The sequence below is a fragment of the Etheostoma cragini genome, chromosome 1, assembly GCF_013103735.1.
Source record: "Etheostoma cragini isolate CJK2018 chromosome 1, CSU_Ecrag_1.0, whole genome shotgun sequence".
In the NCBI taxonomy this organism is placed as follows: Eukaryota; Metazoa; Chordata; class Actinopteri; order Perciformes; family Percidae; genus Etheostoma; species Etheostoma cragini.
The window spans coordinates 28,897,297-28,913,722 of NC_048407.1; the positions used below are offsets into that span (position 1 = coordinate 28,897,297).

General features: G+C 41.3%; 4 protein-coding genes across 8 annotated transcripts in view; 2 read left to right on the forward strand and 2 right to left on the reverse strand.

Moving 5' to 3' along the window:
* Positions 1–115: 115 nt before the first annotated feature.
* Positions 116–2,779, reverse strand: cnep1r1 (CTD nuclear envelope phosphatase 1 regulatory subunit 1). Its single transcript, XM_034885334.1, has 6 exons — positions 2,547–2,779; positions 1,713–1,784; positions 1,340–1,413; positions 820–929; positions 569–623; positions 116–466 (listed from the first exon to the last, which is right to left on the reverse strand). The coding sequence occupies exons 1-6, from the start codon at positions 2,569–2,571 to the stop codon at positions 425–427; spliced, it is 378 nt and encodes a 125-aa protein (XP_034741225.1). The 5' UTR covers positions 2,572–2,779; the 3' UTR covers positions 116–424.
* A 2,602-nt stretch (positions 2,780–5,381) lies between these two features.
* On the reverse strand, positions 5,382–8,597 carry LOC117952649 (arylamine N-acetyltransferase, pineal gland isozyme NAT-10-like). 2 transcript variants are annotated; one of them, XM_034885147.1, is made up of 2 exons: positions 8,040–8,098; positions 5,382–7,081 (listed from the first exon to the last, which is right to left on the reverse strand). In XM_034885147.1, the coding sequence occupies exons 1-2, from the start codon at positions 8,049–8,051 to the stop codon at positions 6,209–6,211; spliced, it is 885 nt and encodes a 294-aa protein (XP_034741038.1). In that variant the 5' UTR covers positions 8,052–8,098; the 3' UTR covers positions 5,382–6,208. The 2 variants fall into 2 exon arrangements, with proteins under 2 accessions (XP_034741038.1, XP_034741119.1); XM_034885228.1 differs by lacking the exon at positions 8,040–8,098 and adding an exon at positions 8,505–8,597 and having other exon boundaries at positions 5,384–7,081.
* On the forward strand, positions 8,176–12,092 carry sdr42e1 (short chain dehydrogenase/reductase family 42E, member 1). 4 transcript variants are annotated; one of them, XM_034885022.1, is made up of 3 exons: positions 8,176–8,195; positions 10,059–10,136; positions 10,560–12,092. In XM_034885022.1, the coding sequence occupies exons 2-3, from the start codon at positions 10,075–10,077 to the stop codon at positions 11,659–11,661; spliced, it is 1,164 nt and encodes a 387-aa protein (XP_034740913.1). In that variant the 5' UTR covers positions 8,176–8,195; positions 10,059–10,074; the 3' UTR covers positions 11,662–12,092. The 4 variants fall into 4 exon arrangements, with proteins under 4 accessions (XP_034740913.1, XP_034740670.1, XP_034740754.1 ...); XM_034884779.1 differs by lacking the exon at positions 8,176–8,195 and adding an exon at positions 9,497–9,636; XM_034884863.1 differs by lacking the exon at positions 8,176–8,195 and adding an exon at positions 9,667–9,896.
* Positions 12,093–12,730: 638 nt separating this feature from the next.
* The window catches only part of wtip (WT1 interacting protein), a 25,535-nt gene continuing 21,839 nt past the window's right edge, over positions 12,731–16,426 (forward strand). The window contains exon 1 of the mRNA XM_034884533.1: positions 12,731–14,890. Within this exon, the coding sequence (XP_034740424.1) occupies positions 13,387–14,890 (1,504 nt within the window). The 5' untranslated portion in view covers positions 12,731–13,386. The remainder of the gene's footprint in view (positions 14,891–16,426) is intronic.

Here is a 16,426-nt window from a genome sequence, read left to right on the forward strand (position 1 = left end):
GACAAGCTTGTCGCAAAGCCACGGAAAACGTGGACCGTAAACTGAGAGGTTAGTAATTTAAAACCAATAATATACAGAGGGTTTATGTGTGATAATAGAAAAATATATGAGACAGTTTCACACCTGAAGTATTTATTTGGTAAATAACTTTAAAAATATAAACATTTAGTTAAAATACATGCTCAACATTAGAAATAAACACAACTGAAATCTTGTCTTCAATCCTGACATCAGAACTGTTAAAAGGCCCTATCAGGTAATTTCTTCTTTCTTCGAAATGCATTTCCATTATGATGACAATGTCTGTCTCAGTGCTGTTCCCCTAGGTGCTGTTCAGACCACCCAAAGGACTCAAGACACCAAGTGATCAGAGGCTATATGAACAAAGACCAGGTCCAGCGGACCGCCCCACTCAAGCTTGTGGTTACTGGATGTTCGGTCGTGGCTTGAGAATAAGTTTCCCCGTCTGCGAAAAGACAGAAATAACACAAGTGTTACCAATTTTTCTAAAATACAAGTTGTCGGAGCAGACAACAGGTCACATCATCAAAGAGATTTGTAAACTCACATCGTCACAGGACATGTTGTATTCTGCTAAAACTGTCCGACAGCGGGCAGCGATACTGAAGGGGCAACGGTTAAAGATTTTATTAAAGAAATTTTAAGCCAAAAACTTGAACAAGGATGAATTTGTTTTAAACCGGGATCGAAATGACTACCATTTACTGTCAACAGCTGGGACTGGACCGGTGAGGTCAGTGCCGATGCTGGAATTAGGAATCTGATAAAACATGTTAATTGCAACAGACAAAAGGATACATTGATGGTGCCACAACTCGTTTATGTATCCCAGCAAAGAAGAGTGCTATAAGAGTGATGCAGCTGATGGTGAAGAAGGGATGATTCCACAGTGATGAAAAGAAAGAGACCTGCAGAACAGAAGCAAAACAGAAATTATTAAATCAATAACTACAACGTTTACAGAACTCATCGGTATATGTACAGTTTAGTGTCCCAAAATGCCCGTAACCTGCACAGGTCCAATCCAAAGGGAAAAACATTGTAAAACTTCAATAGGTCCCATAAGAAATGTGGTTATGCAACAGTGATTTATCAATTTGGGAGACCTTTAAGTAGTTCAGTTTGCAAGTCTGTGCGCGAGTCACTTTGCATAATTTATGTCTCAATGCTGTAGTTCCTGTGTTAGGATGACAATTATGTGTATTGCTGTTGGCTATATTGTCATTGTAGAGGTCAATAATACCACAAAGTATATTGATGGATTTTCCCTTTAAGGCAGAAACGACACAACTAGACATGTTTTTCCAGTCATACATACCTTCTGTGTGTCCGGGTCTATTAACCAGTTCCAAGCTCCAGTAGCCGTACAAACAGACACGACTATCAGAATCACTGAAACAAGACCGTAAAATGACACCCAGTGAAACAACACAAAACCATGTCTTACCAAATAAATATATTCCAAGTTTCTTTGATCAAAGTTGGTTGTAACAGGTTACAAGTCTTTAACCAGTAAGTCTTTAGCCAGTGATTACGTCTGCACCAACACCTGTGTTTACTGAGTTTACTAGTTATCAAATGTAAGGTTAAAGTCAATGAACAGAAATACATAGCGTTGGGCCCAACAAAAAAAGGGTATCACTACAGCTTCCCTGCCATGACTTTGACAACAACCATTAACAGTTACTTACTTCTCCACCTGCCTGTTGCAGGTTGCAAACAGGAGACATACTCTGTCAATCTTCTCTCAAAGGCCTTCAGGTCTGAAACATAAATAGGCCCAATGAAACGCACTGTGATTGGCCTGTATGTCCTGGCAACATCAGCTTTTTAGTGAAGTCATGATTTATACAGAATCGTAACATAACTAGCTAGAGACGGGCTGATAATAGCGAAGCTTGTTTCACTCCTCTGAAGTTTCCATACATTGTTAAACTTTTATTCCACATGAAAGTAAAAACATTCAAATCACAGGATGTTTTAAAGGGCTGCAAGAGGTCTTCACTTGCAGCCCCGAAGCTTCTTTTTCATAAGAAAAGAGAAAAAAGCCCGCTGAAGCTTCCTGAGGCTTTATTCGCCCATAACTAAACAACTAATGTCAGCCTTAGCCTAAAGTAAGTGGTCACTCCATATCAGTAGCTAGCTAACGTTAGCTAAACTGAAGCGAGGACAGGACCACAACGTGACTGGATAAGCCGGTTAAATACCCAAAACGTTTGCGACAGTTTCACCGATTATGTCACATTGGGCTGCTGGTAAACACAGTCAAACTTAGCTTACTATATATCTTGGCAATAGAAACTAACAGACATAGTTCATAACGGAATACAACGTTAGCAAACGTAGCAAAAATGCTAGCTGGGTAAGTGTCGTAAACAGACTAGCAAGCTAACTCAAAGTTGCATCTAACTATGTTATCTCCTTTTATTACGTGTGTTTTGAATTATTCTGGTGATTGTAGCTATGAGGCTAAAACAAATGAGCAGCTAATTACAATGTGGTTATTTCATTTCTGTCTTGGTTACCTTCGGCCTGTTCCAAGGAGTTCATATCTGAGCCTGGTAACACCAGCCTGCAATGCTGTTGGCTGTCCCACTGCTTCCCCACAGCTGAACGACAGGCCACACAAGCCAATCCGCATTAGCTGCATGCTCTGCTTTAGTGTGATTGGTTGTAAACCAAATAAAGGGCGGTACAAAGCGTGAGTTCCCGCCTGTATCCCTCTGGTCCATCGTGCTCTGGTGGTCCAGTAGGTCCATAATAACAATAACTGATTATATGTATATGTCTCCCGTAGGGATTCATAAATAATAAACCTAATTTTTCCTATTTTGTGATGTTGTATGTGTTATGTCACACATCTAACCTCTGTTATGTATGATGTGTGGAGCTGTCCCAGTGGACGTTACTATGCCAGGGGGGAAAAAACCTAAAAGAACATATACTAGGCTACAGACACGTTTTATAGGAACAGCCTTTAATTTTTTTAATTCTACACTCAAACCATATAAAGCTTGGTGTGTAAGATATTGTTACCGTGCATATAGGCACTCCCAGCACTGTTATGGCACAAACACACACACTGTAACTATTATATTAGAGAAGGACTTGGTTGGACAATCAGAAGTAGGCTAGAAAGGAGTTTATTGCCACAGAAATTACCCTTTGTGGAACTTGCCATGTGGATTGGTGCATACACAAACATATTAAACATAAGAATAAAGAATAAATACAGAAATAGAAACAAATGAAATAGTTGTTTAAGTAACACTGTTACAACAACAGATTGAGTGGCTAATGAACATTTGGTATTACTTTTTGAATGGCTGTGTAATAAAAAAACTAAAAAAACTTGAGCATTGGCATTTGTTGGGGATTATTTTAATGGGCAACTAAATTCCCATTTGGTGCTCTTCATAGCACATACTTTTAGGATTGAGTGAAAATAGACTAAAGTCTGGGTGTTGTGTACTCATGATTATACATTTAATCTTCAAACAACACGTTCAATCAAGCAATGGAAAACAGTTAACCCTATTAACAGTTCCCCCATTAGAGCTTTAACTGTGACATAAGAGTCTTTTAGCCATTTGTTTATCTTTTATAACTTTTTCTATTTGTGCACGTTTTGTAATTGTTACATTTGTTTCATCCAGGCCTACGGCGTTTCAAAAGGGAATGATTTTTGATGTTTCTCCTGAACAGACCGAGAAAGGGGTGTTTTAAGGAAGACTGTAGATTCTGTCGAATTGTGAGAGATAGATATTTTCATGTTTTTATAACTACGTTTGATTCTGTAAGCACTGGCAGATAATGTGACATCATTGCCTATTTCGCAATCTTTGGTGTCTGGTGGCTCTGGTGGAGGTAGTGGGATGAGATGCTCAAAATCCATAAAACCACAGAATAAAATATTTATTTGCTCTACAGAACCGGTCAGTGTGGCACATAATTTGGTCAGATATAACTGAAAATGGTATTGAATGTTAGGCTTTAGAGTTTTGAATAGCTGTCGCCTGCCAGTAGGGACCATAGGTCAGAACACTGTTTTATATGTGGAGGTACTTGGTGTTCCTTTTTGGCTGGCTGCTTTTTGTCTTGCAGGCTCAGGTCAAGGTAGAGGTTCATCATTAACTTCATGAGCTACACCTGGGTAGGCCTGTTGGATCTGCGAGACCTGTCAACGTGGTAAGGTTTAGGCATGAGGAGTGGGGATTGGTTTGGGTCAGGGTAAGAATTATACAGCTGGGTGAGCCAATCAGAGGTAGAATAAGGCGGGCCACGACACTCGTCCTTTGACCTCAACATGTCTAGCGGATCTGATCTAGCATCCCCCCCCCCCCCCCAACACACACACACTCCTGGGCATGGTATGTTTGGACGTAAATGTTCACCACCTTTCCACAAAATTGTCTCTTTCCTCACAGCAGCTGCCTTTTTGGTTTTGCTTGTTTTGACATATCCTCACACAAACATGACCGATGTATTACTACCACATTTCTTCAGATATTTTTAATCAGGGATTATGTAAATATATTCATACATACTATTTAATTTTAATCGTCTGGTCTCCCATGTTTGTTGCAGCCTATGAGCCAGGTTGTGATGCTGAGTTTGAAAGGGTAAGCATGGTTTATATTTTATTGGAATTTATATTGTCCTTTTTATCTTTTAATACTCTTAGTATTAGTTTAGTTTTAATACTAGACTAGTGCTTTTATTGCTGAGTTGACCCGTTCTCTCATCAAATACAGTTCATTGTACCATTGACCCTGTGTTAACGTACATATGACTAATAAAAGGTGACACTATCTATACACATGGTGCTCCGCCTCACCGTCTTGTGATAGTCAGGGTTCTTCTCCAGCCTTGTTACAAAATAACAGGCTTAGCCGTGTTGTAGAGGAAAACGTTTATAGCAGAATATGTAAGTGTGGTGATAATGTATCATTAAGTACAGAGTACAGATGAGACTAAGTTAGGGACATCCAAGCACAACAGTCATATCATAGAACTTTATAACATGATTTGAATTTCAGAAGAATATTTGTATAAGAACGTTGTGTACAAAGCAAAATACAATAATGGTCGATGTATATTTTTTAAAATCACTTTTCTTTGGTTCGTAATACTTTCCTTAAGAACAGCATAGCTGCTCCTTGTATTGCTCTTACATACAGTACATATACCAAAAGCCTAAATCTAAATCATGTTGTCCATTGTTACTTTATTCAGCCCTATTATAATTTTCATTGAACAAAGATTTAAAGAATAAATTAAAACATTAAAATTTGAAGTGGGCAAGTAAAATGTAGCTCTAAAATGCTTTCCACAGACATACTGTAGGTCACTAAGTGCTTTAAGGGGAAAACACAAGAAACCCAAAACAGAGTGAGACTCAAAAGCTCGATCACCTTGGGTCTTAAGTCGGGTGTAAGGGACAGTAAATTTTGCACATTAGACGAAAGTGAACAAGCTGAGAAATATGGGTGAAGTAGCTCAGCCACATATGCAGGAGCCTCTGTAGTTGAAAATACAGATGTCAGTTCACCAATATTTCTTAAGTGGAATAAACTGCTGCTGATCAAGGGTGTCAAACAACAAAGATTGATCAAATATCACACCTAAATTACACGGTTAGTGCAGACAACAAAGGAAAGAGACCCAACACAATGACAATCATTTCTGAAGCCTAAACCAGAACTGTCTTATCAACATTGAGCTGTTAGAAACATTTGGCTAACCATTCCCTAAAGGTGTTTAGACACTTACGAAGCCTAGATAACATATAAGCCTTACTGGGTTTAAATGAAAAATGGAGATGTATATCATTCACATATAATTTGTATACAATATTACATATGTTTATGATTTGTGCCAAGGGCATCAGATATAAAGAGACTATCGGGGACCTCAAACTAAGCTCTGTAGGACACCACAGGACAGTGAAGAGGAGTCTCACACATAGACTCTATATGTATTAACTGTCTACGGTCTCACAAAAAGCCTCTAATAGAGACGGTTAAACTTCTGTCAGTGAAAGACACAGAAAACCAGTCTGATTGATAAGCCCACTCAATCATGTAAAGTATTGTTAGCTTTTTAATTAGATTATTCTCCAACAAGCTGCTGACCATGGTCATGAAACCAACACAGGTTGTGTGATCATCATGTAACGTGTAGGATTTCAAAGCGTGTACCATGCTTTGTTGTTTACAGGCTGCAGTTTGCTCTGGAGCTTTACATCAAACTTGTCCCTCAGAATTTGCTCCATCTCATCCTCTGTTATGTTTCTCATGTCATAGACATCAACATCTTGCTCAGGTTTGTAGGTGATCTCGCTGTAGGTCCAGCCAATTAGGGCTCTAAATCCTGTTGGTGTTTGCAAAGAGCAGATGGATTTATTGGTGAACAGTGAAGTAGGATCTGTCTGGAGAATGTGGTTTTTTTCAAAGAAATGATGAGCCTCACGGGGCACCAAGGTGAAGCAGAAGATCTGCTTGGTTTCATTACTGTTGACAAGATTTGATTTAGCAAAGTCTGGATTAAGAATCTCTGGCTTTCTACCAGTTTTCTCCAACACCCAGATGTCCCCCTTGTCTATGAGACGAAAGACACCTCCTGCCTGAGGTTGGTCCTTTCCAGAGATGAGCTCTAGGGGTTCCCGCACTTGGGAAGACACCCCAAAGCTTACATCTGTTATATAAGCCTTCCCATCAATGACGACCATGTTGATGAGATGAGATTCAGTGGGGGGAAGATCATTGCCGGTACTGCCAAAAACTCTGGAGCCTAACATCGTAGTCTCGTAGCCCATCTCTCTCAGCACCCAGCCAAAAAGGAAGTTGTTCTCTAGGCACCAACCTCCACGTCTGCTCCTCACTATCTTGTTGAAAATGACCTCAAGGTCCATGATGTTTGTCTCACCAGAGTGAATGCTGAGGTTTTCGAAAGGAATAGACATGACATGCTGTTTGTGGATCAACTTCAGTGTTGCAAGATCCGGATTATCATATGGACCATGGAGACCAATTCTTTTGAAGTATTCATCCAAATTCATCTGCACAATATAGGACATAACATGAATTATAGGACCAATCTACACAGGTAAACCCATTTTAGCTAAGTACATTTTATCGTTGTATTATTCTTACAAGGCTTTCAGTAGGTTTGAAAAATTATTCAATTTTAGTTTATCTTAATCAACTCTGGCTTTGATAAAAACCCAGTGCATATCAATTGAGTACATCTTTAAGATAAAGTATGAAAAAGGAGAATAGAATGTTTGAAGGGGGATAAAAACACAATAAAGTCAAAAGGCTTATTGTGGTCACAACCATTGTGGTCCTCTAGTAAAGAACTTATCACGCCATAAAATAATACAGTAAAAGACCACAAGTACAGAAAAGTACAGACATTTTAAATGCTACATGATACTTAAGGACACATTCAATTTAACTTTACTGTCACTTACACCGCAATATTGTTTCTTGTATCATGGCAACCGCACTTTAAAATAACTTTATTTGACGCCATTTTGCTTACTTTCAGTCTACCATATAATCATTGTCTATTGTTCGCCTGTATTCCTTGTGTGTTTACTTGTTTGTGTGGTTTTTGTTTTTTTGCGGTTATTGGTTATGGTGCTGCTGTAATTAGGAAATGTCCCCGTTGTGGGATGAATAAAGTATAATCTAATTTTATCTACTTCACCGCCTTTTCTTAAGGTCACTTTAAACGTTTTTTAATTGTTGGCAGGTAATTGTGCAGTAATGCTGAAATGTAGACAAATGTAGCTATGCCAAAAACAAATAAAACCAGTATTGGTGACTGTGATTTTCTCTTTGAAGTGAAAAAAGAACTAGTCTTGATTAAGGACTTTAACATTGTATGCTTGATTTCAATTAATATATTTTAAATCAATTATTAATGGTTAAACAATGGAAATGTCAACTTCCACACATATAAAGTTGGAGACTTAAGTTTGGTGACATAAGAATGCAGCAAATGTGTTTAACCTTATCTTTCATATAGTTAGATAGTGCGAGCAGTCAAAATGGATTCTTGTGAGGAGGCTTAATTTCAATGGAGCCACGAATTCTTGCAACTCATAAATAACTACATAACTCACAGTTGAGCCATCAAAACCTGACAGTATTTAGGCAAAGGTTTGGGTAAGTTGATGATTTGCATGAGCCTTGTGTTGCTCAGGCTGTATGTGTTACTCCACAGATGCTTCACTACGGCACATACAGATCACACAGATCATGAAAGAAAACAATCCCACACATTTCCGAAACGCAAGGCTCAAAATTCACCAGCCAAATTGCAGCCACACGATTACCATTGTTTTCATGGCTGGTGAGTGAAGCAAATCTACCAGTCAATTGCATATTTTATAAGATTTGTCTGGTAAATTGTGCTAATTTAGCAAATTTTGCCCCATGCCCATACCTCTCCTATTTATATGAGTTTGTACTTACGCTCTCAGAGTTGTAGGGCGTTTTCACAGCTGTAGATCGTTTGCAGGTCCGATCCAGTTGAGTTTGTAAACTTAGAGCAATTTTTCCCTTTTTCGTTTTCACCACCTACGCTTTCTTTAACTGTCTATGGACCTATGGGGATCACACAGCAGAGTTCCGTTAGTTGCTCAAAGACTTCCTGTGTGAGTCTGAAGAGATCTGCAGAGGTGGCTACAGACCAATACTGAGTTATCACCTCTGACAGTGGAGACTAGAAAGTTTGGTGTAGGTGCCTCGTTTGATTATTCTTTTTAAAAAAGAGGAAAAGAAAAAGTTGCTCGCCTCCGGTGTGGGCGGACCTTCTATCCACCCTTTATCCGATTAAAACTAGCAACATGAAAGCGTCATTAAACAATATCTCACCTCTTTTTGGTTTGGGAAATTTCCAAAAGGTTTTGGACAGATTAGTCTTATTTTTTGAACCCACCAATTTTGTCTAACCTTAAAGATATCATCTGTTTCTACAATGATATTGGTAGGCTAAAGGTTCTCTTGAGTATCTAAATAATTTCCTTATTCTATAGGCCACATTTTATGTTCACAAGCAGACATTTTCTAAATCATCTTCTTTTCCTTTTCTCATAGATTTTAAAACTCTACTGAAGTCACTTAGAATATTGGATAAAAAAAGAGTAGGCTATTACAATTGTGGAAGCTTTTTTCCACAATTGTAATTGTAATTGACTAATTGTAAAATATATATCTTTTTGTACCCTTTTAATGATTGTGTTATTACTTCGTTTGTCTTTTTATTTGTAAATGTGTACACGTGCTATTATTGTTTACATGCTTCTTTGTAAACTACATTTTACACTATTCAAATATACATTTTAATAAATGTGGATGATCTTTTATTTGCAATCATCTGCCAAAGTCCTTGTATATCGCATGACTTCCTGTTGCACGCTGTCGTTCCTACGTGCACTTGACGCAGCTGTTCGTAGGGTTACGTAACAAAATGCACGTACGGCACAGAACAAGGAAGTGCAGTGCCCATCGCCGGTGCTCACCGTGAGCTCTTGCTGTAGTTACATTTTTGAATGAGTGATATTCAAGAGCTATTTCCCTCGTTTACTACACGGTTTATGTTGAGGTTGGTACCGACAGTGAATACGCGAACTTAAATAGTTTAGAGTAGGCCTAGGCTAGAAGCTGTGGGTGTATCTTAACTACGTGTCCAAACATACTGACGCTACTTTGTAGCATAGTTAGGCATAGCATTCCGGTTACCCCTTACGGAGAAGTGAGGTGTATGCAATGTAAAAGCATTCAGCTTATTACGAAGGTAGCCCATAGCCTGTTTAGCATACTAAGGCTACAAGATTAGTGAAGCCTATACAGACTGGAGGTTAGGTAACGTCAACTTAGCCTATTTTTTAATTAATTTTTTTGTTGGTGACTGTAGAATTGTGACATTAAGGCGTGTGAGAATGATGTGTGTGCAGTTTTTTACACTGTCTTATATCTGTCGTTTTGATTTCATTATGCCTAATGCTCTCTTTTATAAACTCACAGATTTCGCCCTCCTGCAATGGAAAATGCAAGTGCAGACACGTTTTTGATAACCGGGGGATGTGGCTATTTAGGTTATCGGTAAGAACAATGTCATAAAGTTTTAGTCCAGGCCAACTCAGATAAGTAACGTTACAAAGTCAAAGTCGGTAAACCCTTAAACAAACGGTTTAAGAGTTGCTCTGTGCTGTCACACTGCTTTACCACAACAAGGTGGCGGTAATGTACCAGTTATCTCTGTTAGGGTGGTGGGAATGTACCAGTATATGCAAGTTCAGGTTATTTTATTTGTATCCTTAGGTAGATTTGTTTTGCAGCAAGAATGACATTTTGACAGACTATTAAAAAAAACGTACTAAAGATGTTTTTCATGCCCTTCTGAGACAACTCTTTTATACAATAATTGTATTTTTGTAGACCATCTTATTACGATATACTGGAGGTATTGTGTTAAGTGTAATGCAGAAATAAATTCATATTTATCAACTTGTTTCCCCCCTGTAGACTGGCATGCTCCCTGCATCAAAAAGGAGCCAAGATCATTCTGTTTGACACCGTCGCCCCAAAGCAAGAAGTGCCTGACAACATTGTGTTTGTTCAAGGAGATATACGTGACTATGCACAAGTTGAGAAGGCCGTTGCTGGTGTGGACTGTGTATTCCACATCGCCTCCTACGGCATGTCTGGCAGGGAGCAGCTGAACCGGCATCTGATTGAGGAGGTGAATGTCCAAGGCACCGGGAACGTCCTGAGGGCTTGCGTTGAGCACGGAGTGTCCAGGCTGGTTTACACCAGCACCTTCAACGTGGTGTTCGGAGGCCAAGTGATAAAAAATGGGGATGAGAGCCTCCCTTATCTACCTCTCCATCTTCACCCTGACCACTACTCCAAAACCAAGTCCCTGGCGGAGATGGCAGTGCTAAAAGCTAACGGCACAGCACTAAAGGACGGTTCGGGCGTGTTGAGAAGCTGTGCATTGCGTCCAGCAGGAATCTACGGCCCTGGGGAGCAGAGGCACCTGCCCAGGGTAGTTAGCTACATAGAGAAGGGGATCTTCAGGTTTGTTTATGGTGAACCCAGTAGCCTGGTGGAGTTTGTCCATGTGGACAACCTGGTGTCAGCACATGTGCTTGCAGCCAAGGCTCTGATCTCAGAGAAGCAGCCCCGCTCTGCTGGTCAGGCGTACTTTATCTCAGATGGCAGGCCTGTCAACAATTTTGAATTCTTTAGACCTCTGGTAGAGGGCTTGGGCTATCCTTTCCCAAAACTACGCCTTCCAATCTCTCTCATCTACTTTGTTGCCTTTCTCACAGAAATGATTCACTACCTCATCGGGCCCTTCTATAACTTCCAGCCACTGCTGACACGTACAGAGGTTTATAAGACTGGCGTGACGCATTACTTCAGCATGGCAAAAGCTAAGGCTGAGCTCGGTTATGAGCCCCAGGAGCACAACCTGGATGAGGTCGTACAATGGTTCAAAAGCCGAGGCCATGGGAAAAAAACTCAACGGTCCTTCCTTGGTCGATTATTGCTAAATATCCTGTTAGTTTCTGCCTTTGTCGTAGTGGTTCTCTCTTTTCTTCCATCTGTTGGCAGTGGATAAGCAATTAAAGCAAAAATATAATTTTAGCATTTTCAAAAATGCTATATCAAAACTGGTTTGGAACTAATTTTTGTTTTTTTAAATGTCTTAATTTGACTGCTGCCGGGTCAAGGGATTCCCAAAATCATTCAGTACTGGCAGGTGCGTCAGACATAAACACCTTTTTATACCCATTACATGTGCAATTAATCCTATATTCTCTGTACCTAGTGTCTTAGTTTATATGGCAGTTGCCACTGTCAGAGACTATATTTCAAATGCTACCTCTTTCTCAGAACAGTTTTTGACAAACAGATTTTGAAAGGACATCTCTGGGGAAATAAATAATAACCTAATACAGACATGTTTAAATGCATTTTTTTGTTAAATTGTAACAAAAGATACCAAGGAATGTTTTGAAATCTGTAATTAATAAATCATGAAATGGCAAATGTGGTTTGTTTGGTTTTAAACCTGGATTTCCAGGTTTAATTTAATTCAGACAGGTAAATGGATTTCATATTTAAGGACACTGGAGATAAATATTTAGTAGCCTGGTTTATACATAGCACATCTCATCTGACCTGCATCATCTATCAACGTACTGTGTCACAGACTACAGTAATAATACACCAACTATTAAGTTAACCATGGCCTCCAGTTGTGGTCCTCATAGTCAGCTTTTTCTTTCCACAACTTTTAATTTGGTTTTAGTTTTTTAAATGACACATATTCTTTGCATTCAGTTTATTTTTATCTAAAATTGAAAAGTATGCACCCAAATACAAACTTTTTTAATTGAATCATGTCTTTTATACTTTGGATGTCTTTTTTACTCGTTTTGTTACCAACATAATATTCCATTCATTATGTTATTGGAACCCAGGCTACCCATGGTAATTGGACATTTTCCTAAAATGGATCATGCAGGCTACACTGGATTTTGTGCGACCCTAGAATATCTTTGTCTTTATATCATCAGATTAAAAAAATGCAGTTTAAAAAAACTTTGCCCTCCATACTACCAATTTACTGCAGCTTCTTTGTGGTGTAAAAGGAGTCGGACCAGGTGAGGCGTGCTTTGTGTGGTATTTTAGTCCGCCTGAGATGAATGCAGACGTCCCCTTCTCTCTAAACTATTCTCTTTTCAGAGCCGGCAGCCCCTTGCTGAGTTGGTCGCAATCATTGTTTCTCTGCAGCATTAACCACATTCCAGAGAGGCGCAGCGCATCCCGTCTTCATCCCCGCATTCCTTTCACGCAAACGAGTCCCCTGTGTAAAACGGTGTTTTATTTAGATTTTCGTTCGTTTGGCGAGCTCAGACTTACATACAATGGATATTTATGGTGTATCCGATTATCCAGCCTACTTTGATTTGTGGCATAGTGACCGTAGGCGAAACTAGAGGGAAACCCGACAGGAGGAAATTCCTCCGCGCAGCGCGCCATTGACTGTAAAGACCTTTCAACTTAACAAAAACTGAAGTTGACAAACGTATCCCTGTCGGCTGAAACTGTGAGAAAGAGTTTGTTTTTTCGGCGAAGTGTGCAACGCAGTAGAAGACGATGCGGCACACGGAGGAGGTTTCTCAGTACGTTTGTGGTTTTGTGTAAACGAGCGACGGCTGTACCGCGGCGTTTTGTTTTGATTTCCATGTGAAATGCAATTAGTGCTCCGCGGTGCTCGCTAGTTTGGCTCGCGGAGCAGAGCACACTCTGAACTTGTTTCTCGCCTCGGGAGCACAACATGGAGCATTACCAGGAAGATTTGGGACTCCGGGCCAGTACATTGATGGAGGACCTTTCCTTGTATGATGCGTATAAAGACGGGATGTACAATGCGAGGAGAGATTTGGTGATTAATCCAGATTTAGACTTTTCGGCTCCGACAGTATCGGAGCATAAAAGTAAGACAATTAATGGTACCTCTGTGCTTCACCAGCAGCATCACACAGTGGAGAATTTCACGACTGGGAATAAAGTGTACAACGCGGCTCCAGTGCGCCCTGTTAATTGCAGCCGGGCCGTTCCTGTGGATTTTTGTGCCCCTCAACGAGACGCAGTTTATACTGAGGAGAGCTGTTGCACCAAATCCGAAGTGGCCTTGCCGTGCTACACGGGCGCTTCGGAGAGGCACAGGAGATACTCTCTGGAGGTGCAGGGCCACAGGTACAGCACCGGCTCCGCCTTCGACGGCGTGCCTCTCAACAAGCCGGTGGCATTGCCCGGCAACAGGTGCAACAGTGTGTGCATAACCAGCAGCCACGACGGGAGATATAACGCCACTAGTCCCCGGTCCAGTTTAGCATCTTCCCTTTCCACTCAAGAGCAGAGCAAGCATGTCAGCCCGAGGTCAAGCATTAGCAGCCCGCGCACTAGTTTAGTGGTACCGGGTCAGGACAGGTACACAAGCCCGAGGTCTAGTTTAGTTCACTGCGAGGGCAATAGTGTCCTCAGTCCCAGATCCAGCTATGCAAGTACCGCAAGCGACACGAGTAAACACTCCAGTCCCCGGGCCAGCCTCAACAGCTGTGACTGCTGCAGCAAGCCCAGCAGCAACCGCACCAGCGGCATCAGCATGGGCTACGACCAGAGGCACGCCAGCCCCAGGTCGAGCACGGCGAGCCAGTACTCTTTCACTACCAGCCCGAGATCCAGTTACTCTGACTCGCGGTACGGGCCTGTGGTCAACCATGATTTTGAGGGAGCGATTTTACACGCAGCGCCGCTCGCGAGTCCTCGTTCGAGCATCTGCAGCCAGGACGGGAGCGCAAGACCGGGGACCACAGCAAACTGCGTGGTCAGTCCCCGGTCCAGCATCTCCAGTCACAGCTCCAGAAGTTCCCGCAGCTCCAGGGGGTCTATGAGCACCTACCCGGATCTGCAGCTGCCTTCGCCCAGGTCATCAATGCTGGCTAGCAGTCTACACGAGGACACGTCGCTGCTGCAGGAGTTCGGAGACTGCAATGGGATCCAAAATCGCATCCATCTCCAGGGGCTCTCGGCGGTGCCAGAGCCCCAGCAGCAGTCAAACCAGACGGGAGGGGGTGTGGAGATGACCGCGGGGTCACCATCATCATTTAGTTATGGGATGTCCTCCAAAACAGCTTCCTCAAGTCAAAGGTTTAAGCTACCTTACCAGGTGATCCCCAGCCGAGAGAGTGGACCAAGTCAGGCGGAGAGGCGGCTGGAGGCGCTCACCTTGGAGCTGGAAAAGGAGTTAGAGATGCACATGAAAAAGGAGTACTTTGGTAGGTAATGTTCTTCACTAAAGGATGTTTTTTTTTTTTAAACTGGCGAGTAAATAAGATTGAAAACAACATAAGAACATGAAAACACACACTTATAGTTTGTTTTAGTATTGGGAAATCCAAAACCTTTTTAACCTAGCTCACTGTCACCCAACACTATTGCTCCCCTTGTCAAGATTGTATTTTATATAGGTTGAGGCCTTGGCTCTGTAGCCAGAGAGTTAATAGAATCAAAGGTACATGGGGCATGTTTTTTTATGTATTGTAGCCTACATATGGACTAAGGTCTTGCATCAACTAATAGGTGATTTAGGACAATGGGTGTCATTTGGATTGAGATTGTGAATTGCTTTTCCTCATGAATTTATGGGTGCTTGATTGATGTAAAATAGCTCATTTGGTCACATCAGCTCAGCTCCAGATCCCTTAAACCAATGTGTTTTCCTCAGCTTTAAACACTCTCCTCAGATGCCTGTGATGCTCTGACCATGACTCCTTAACACTGTCCTTGCAGACCTCAGCACTCATATGTTAGTTCCCTGCAATGTTGCTTTAAAAATAAATCTGATAGAGCACAGTTTAAAACCCCAAAGTTAAGGTTTTTAGTTGACGAGCAAAGTTGTACCTAATTAATTTGTTTTATTCCACTGAATAGAAGAAAAGAAATCTCCATGGCAGTAGAATTAAATATTATATTTAACTTCTTCATCTGATTTATAACCGAGACAAGTGCTTACTGAAATTGGAATTCACCGAAATAGTTAAAATAGTGTTTGCTTGTGTTTTGTTGGTGCAGGAAGAGGTTATTTATAAGTTTCTCATCTCTATACGGTCTATTTGCAACCTGCTAATGTTACATTACCACTAACACGTCCCTCTGTGGCAGATGAGTGGCATTGCAGGGCAAGTTTCTGTTTTGGCAGGGCTAACATTTGCACAGCGCTGCACCTCGTTGAATGCAACCTTCTGTTCTGCCACAGCAGACACCCTTCGGTCATTTAGATCACTGTGGTCTGGATTTGTTGGAAATCCAGTAATCACCTGGACTCTGAAGGATAAATTGCGGTCAGTGTTTGGTTTTCGCCCAATTTCAAGAATTGAACATTGTGGCACATCGTTGTGATCAGGGACTGTGAGACCTGATATAATTGGCTCGCCAGCAGTAACCCAGCCACAGAAAGCCTGCTGAGGAAGTTGCTGTCTGCCTTTTGAATAAGCAGCCAGACAAATGGCTGCAGCCAGAGAACAGTGGCTTGTTTTATAGCCAGTGCACTTGCTCAGAGGGGGGCAGAGACTGCTGTTGATTTGTTCCAGAGAAGAAGGTGAGAGCAGGAGGATGGTAGACAGGAGGAAGACAGCGAGTGGAAAGAGCAGTAGAGATAATGGAGAAAGAAGAGGGAAAGGAGGAGGGAGAGAGAAGAATGCAGTCAGACGCTACTCACTCAAAGCCCAATAGAGACAGCTCTGTAGCTCTGTTTCCGTAGAGACAGTGGAGAAATTAACTGCCAGGGGTTTTTTTTGGAGGGGGGGGGGGGG

Coding starts and splice junctions, on each gene's coding strand:
- cnep1r1 (XM_034885334.1), bottom strand. CDS start 2,571: ATGAACTCCTTGGAACAGGCCGAAG. Junction 1,785..2,546: donor CTCCTTGGAACAGGCCGAAG/GTAACCAAGACA, acceptor TTTATGTTTCAG/ACCTGAAGGCCTTTGAGAGA. Junction 624..819: donor CGAGTTGTGGCACCATCAAT/GTATCCTTTTGT, acceptor TTGCCCCTTCAG/TATCGCTGCCCGCTGTCGGA.
- sdr42e1 (XM_034884779.1), top strand. CDS start 9,584: ATGAGTGATATTCAAGAGCTATTTCCCTCGTTTACTACACGGTTTATG. Junction 9,637..10,058: donor ACTACACGGTTTATGTTGAG/GTTGGTACCGAC, acceptor ATAAACTCACAG/ATTTCGCCCTCCTGCAATGG. Junction 10,137..10,559: donor TGTGGCTATTTAGGTTATCG/GTAAGAACAATG, acceptor TCCCCCCTGTAG/ACTGGCATGCTCCCTGCATC.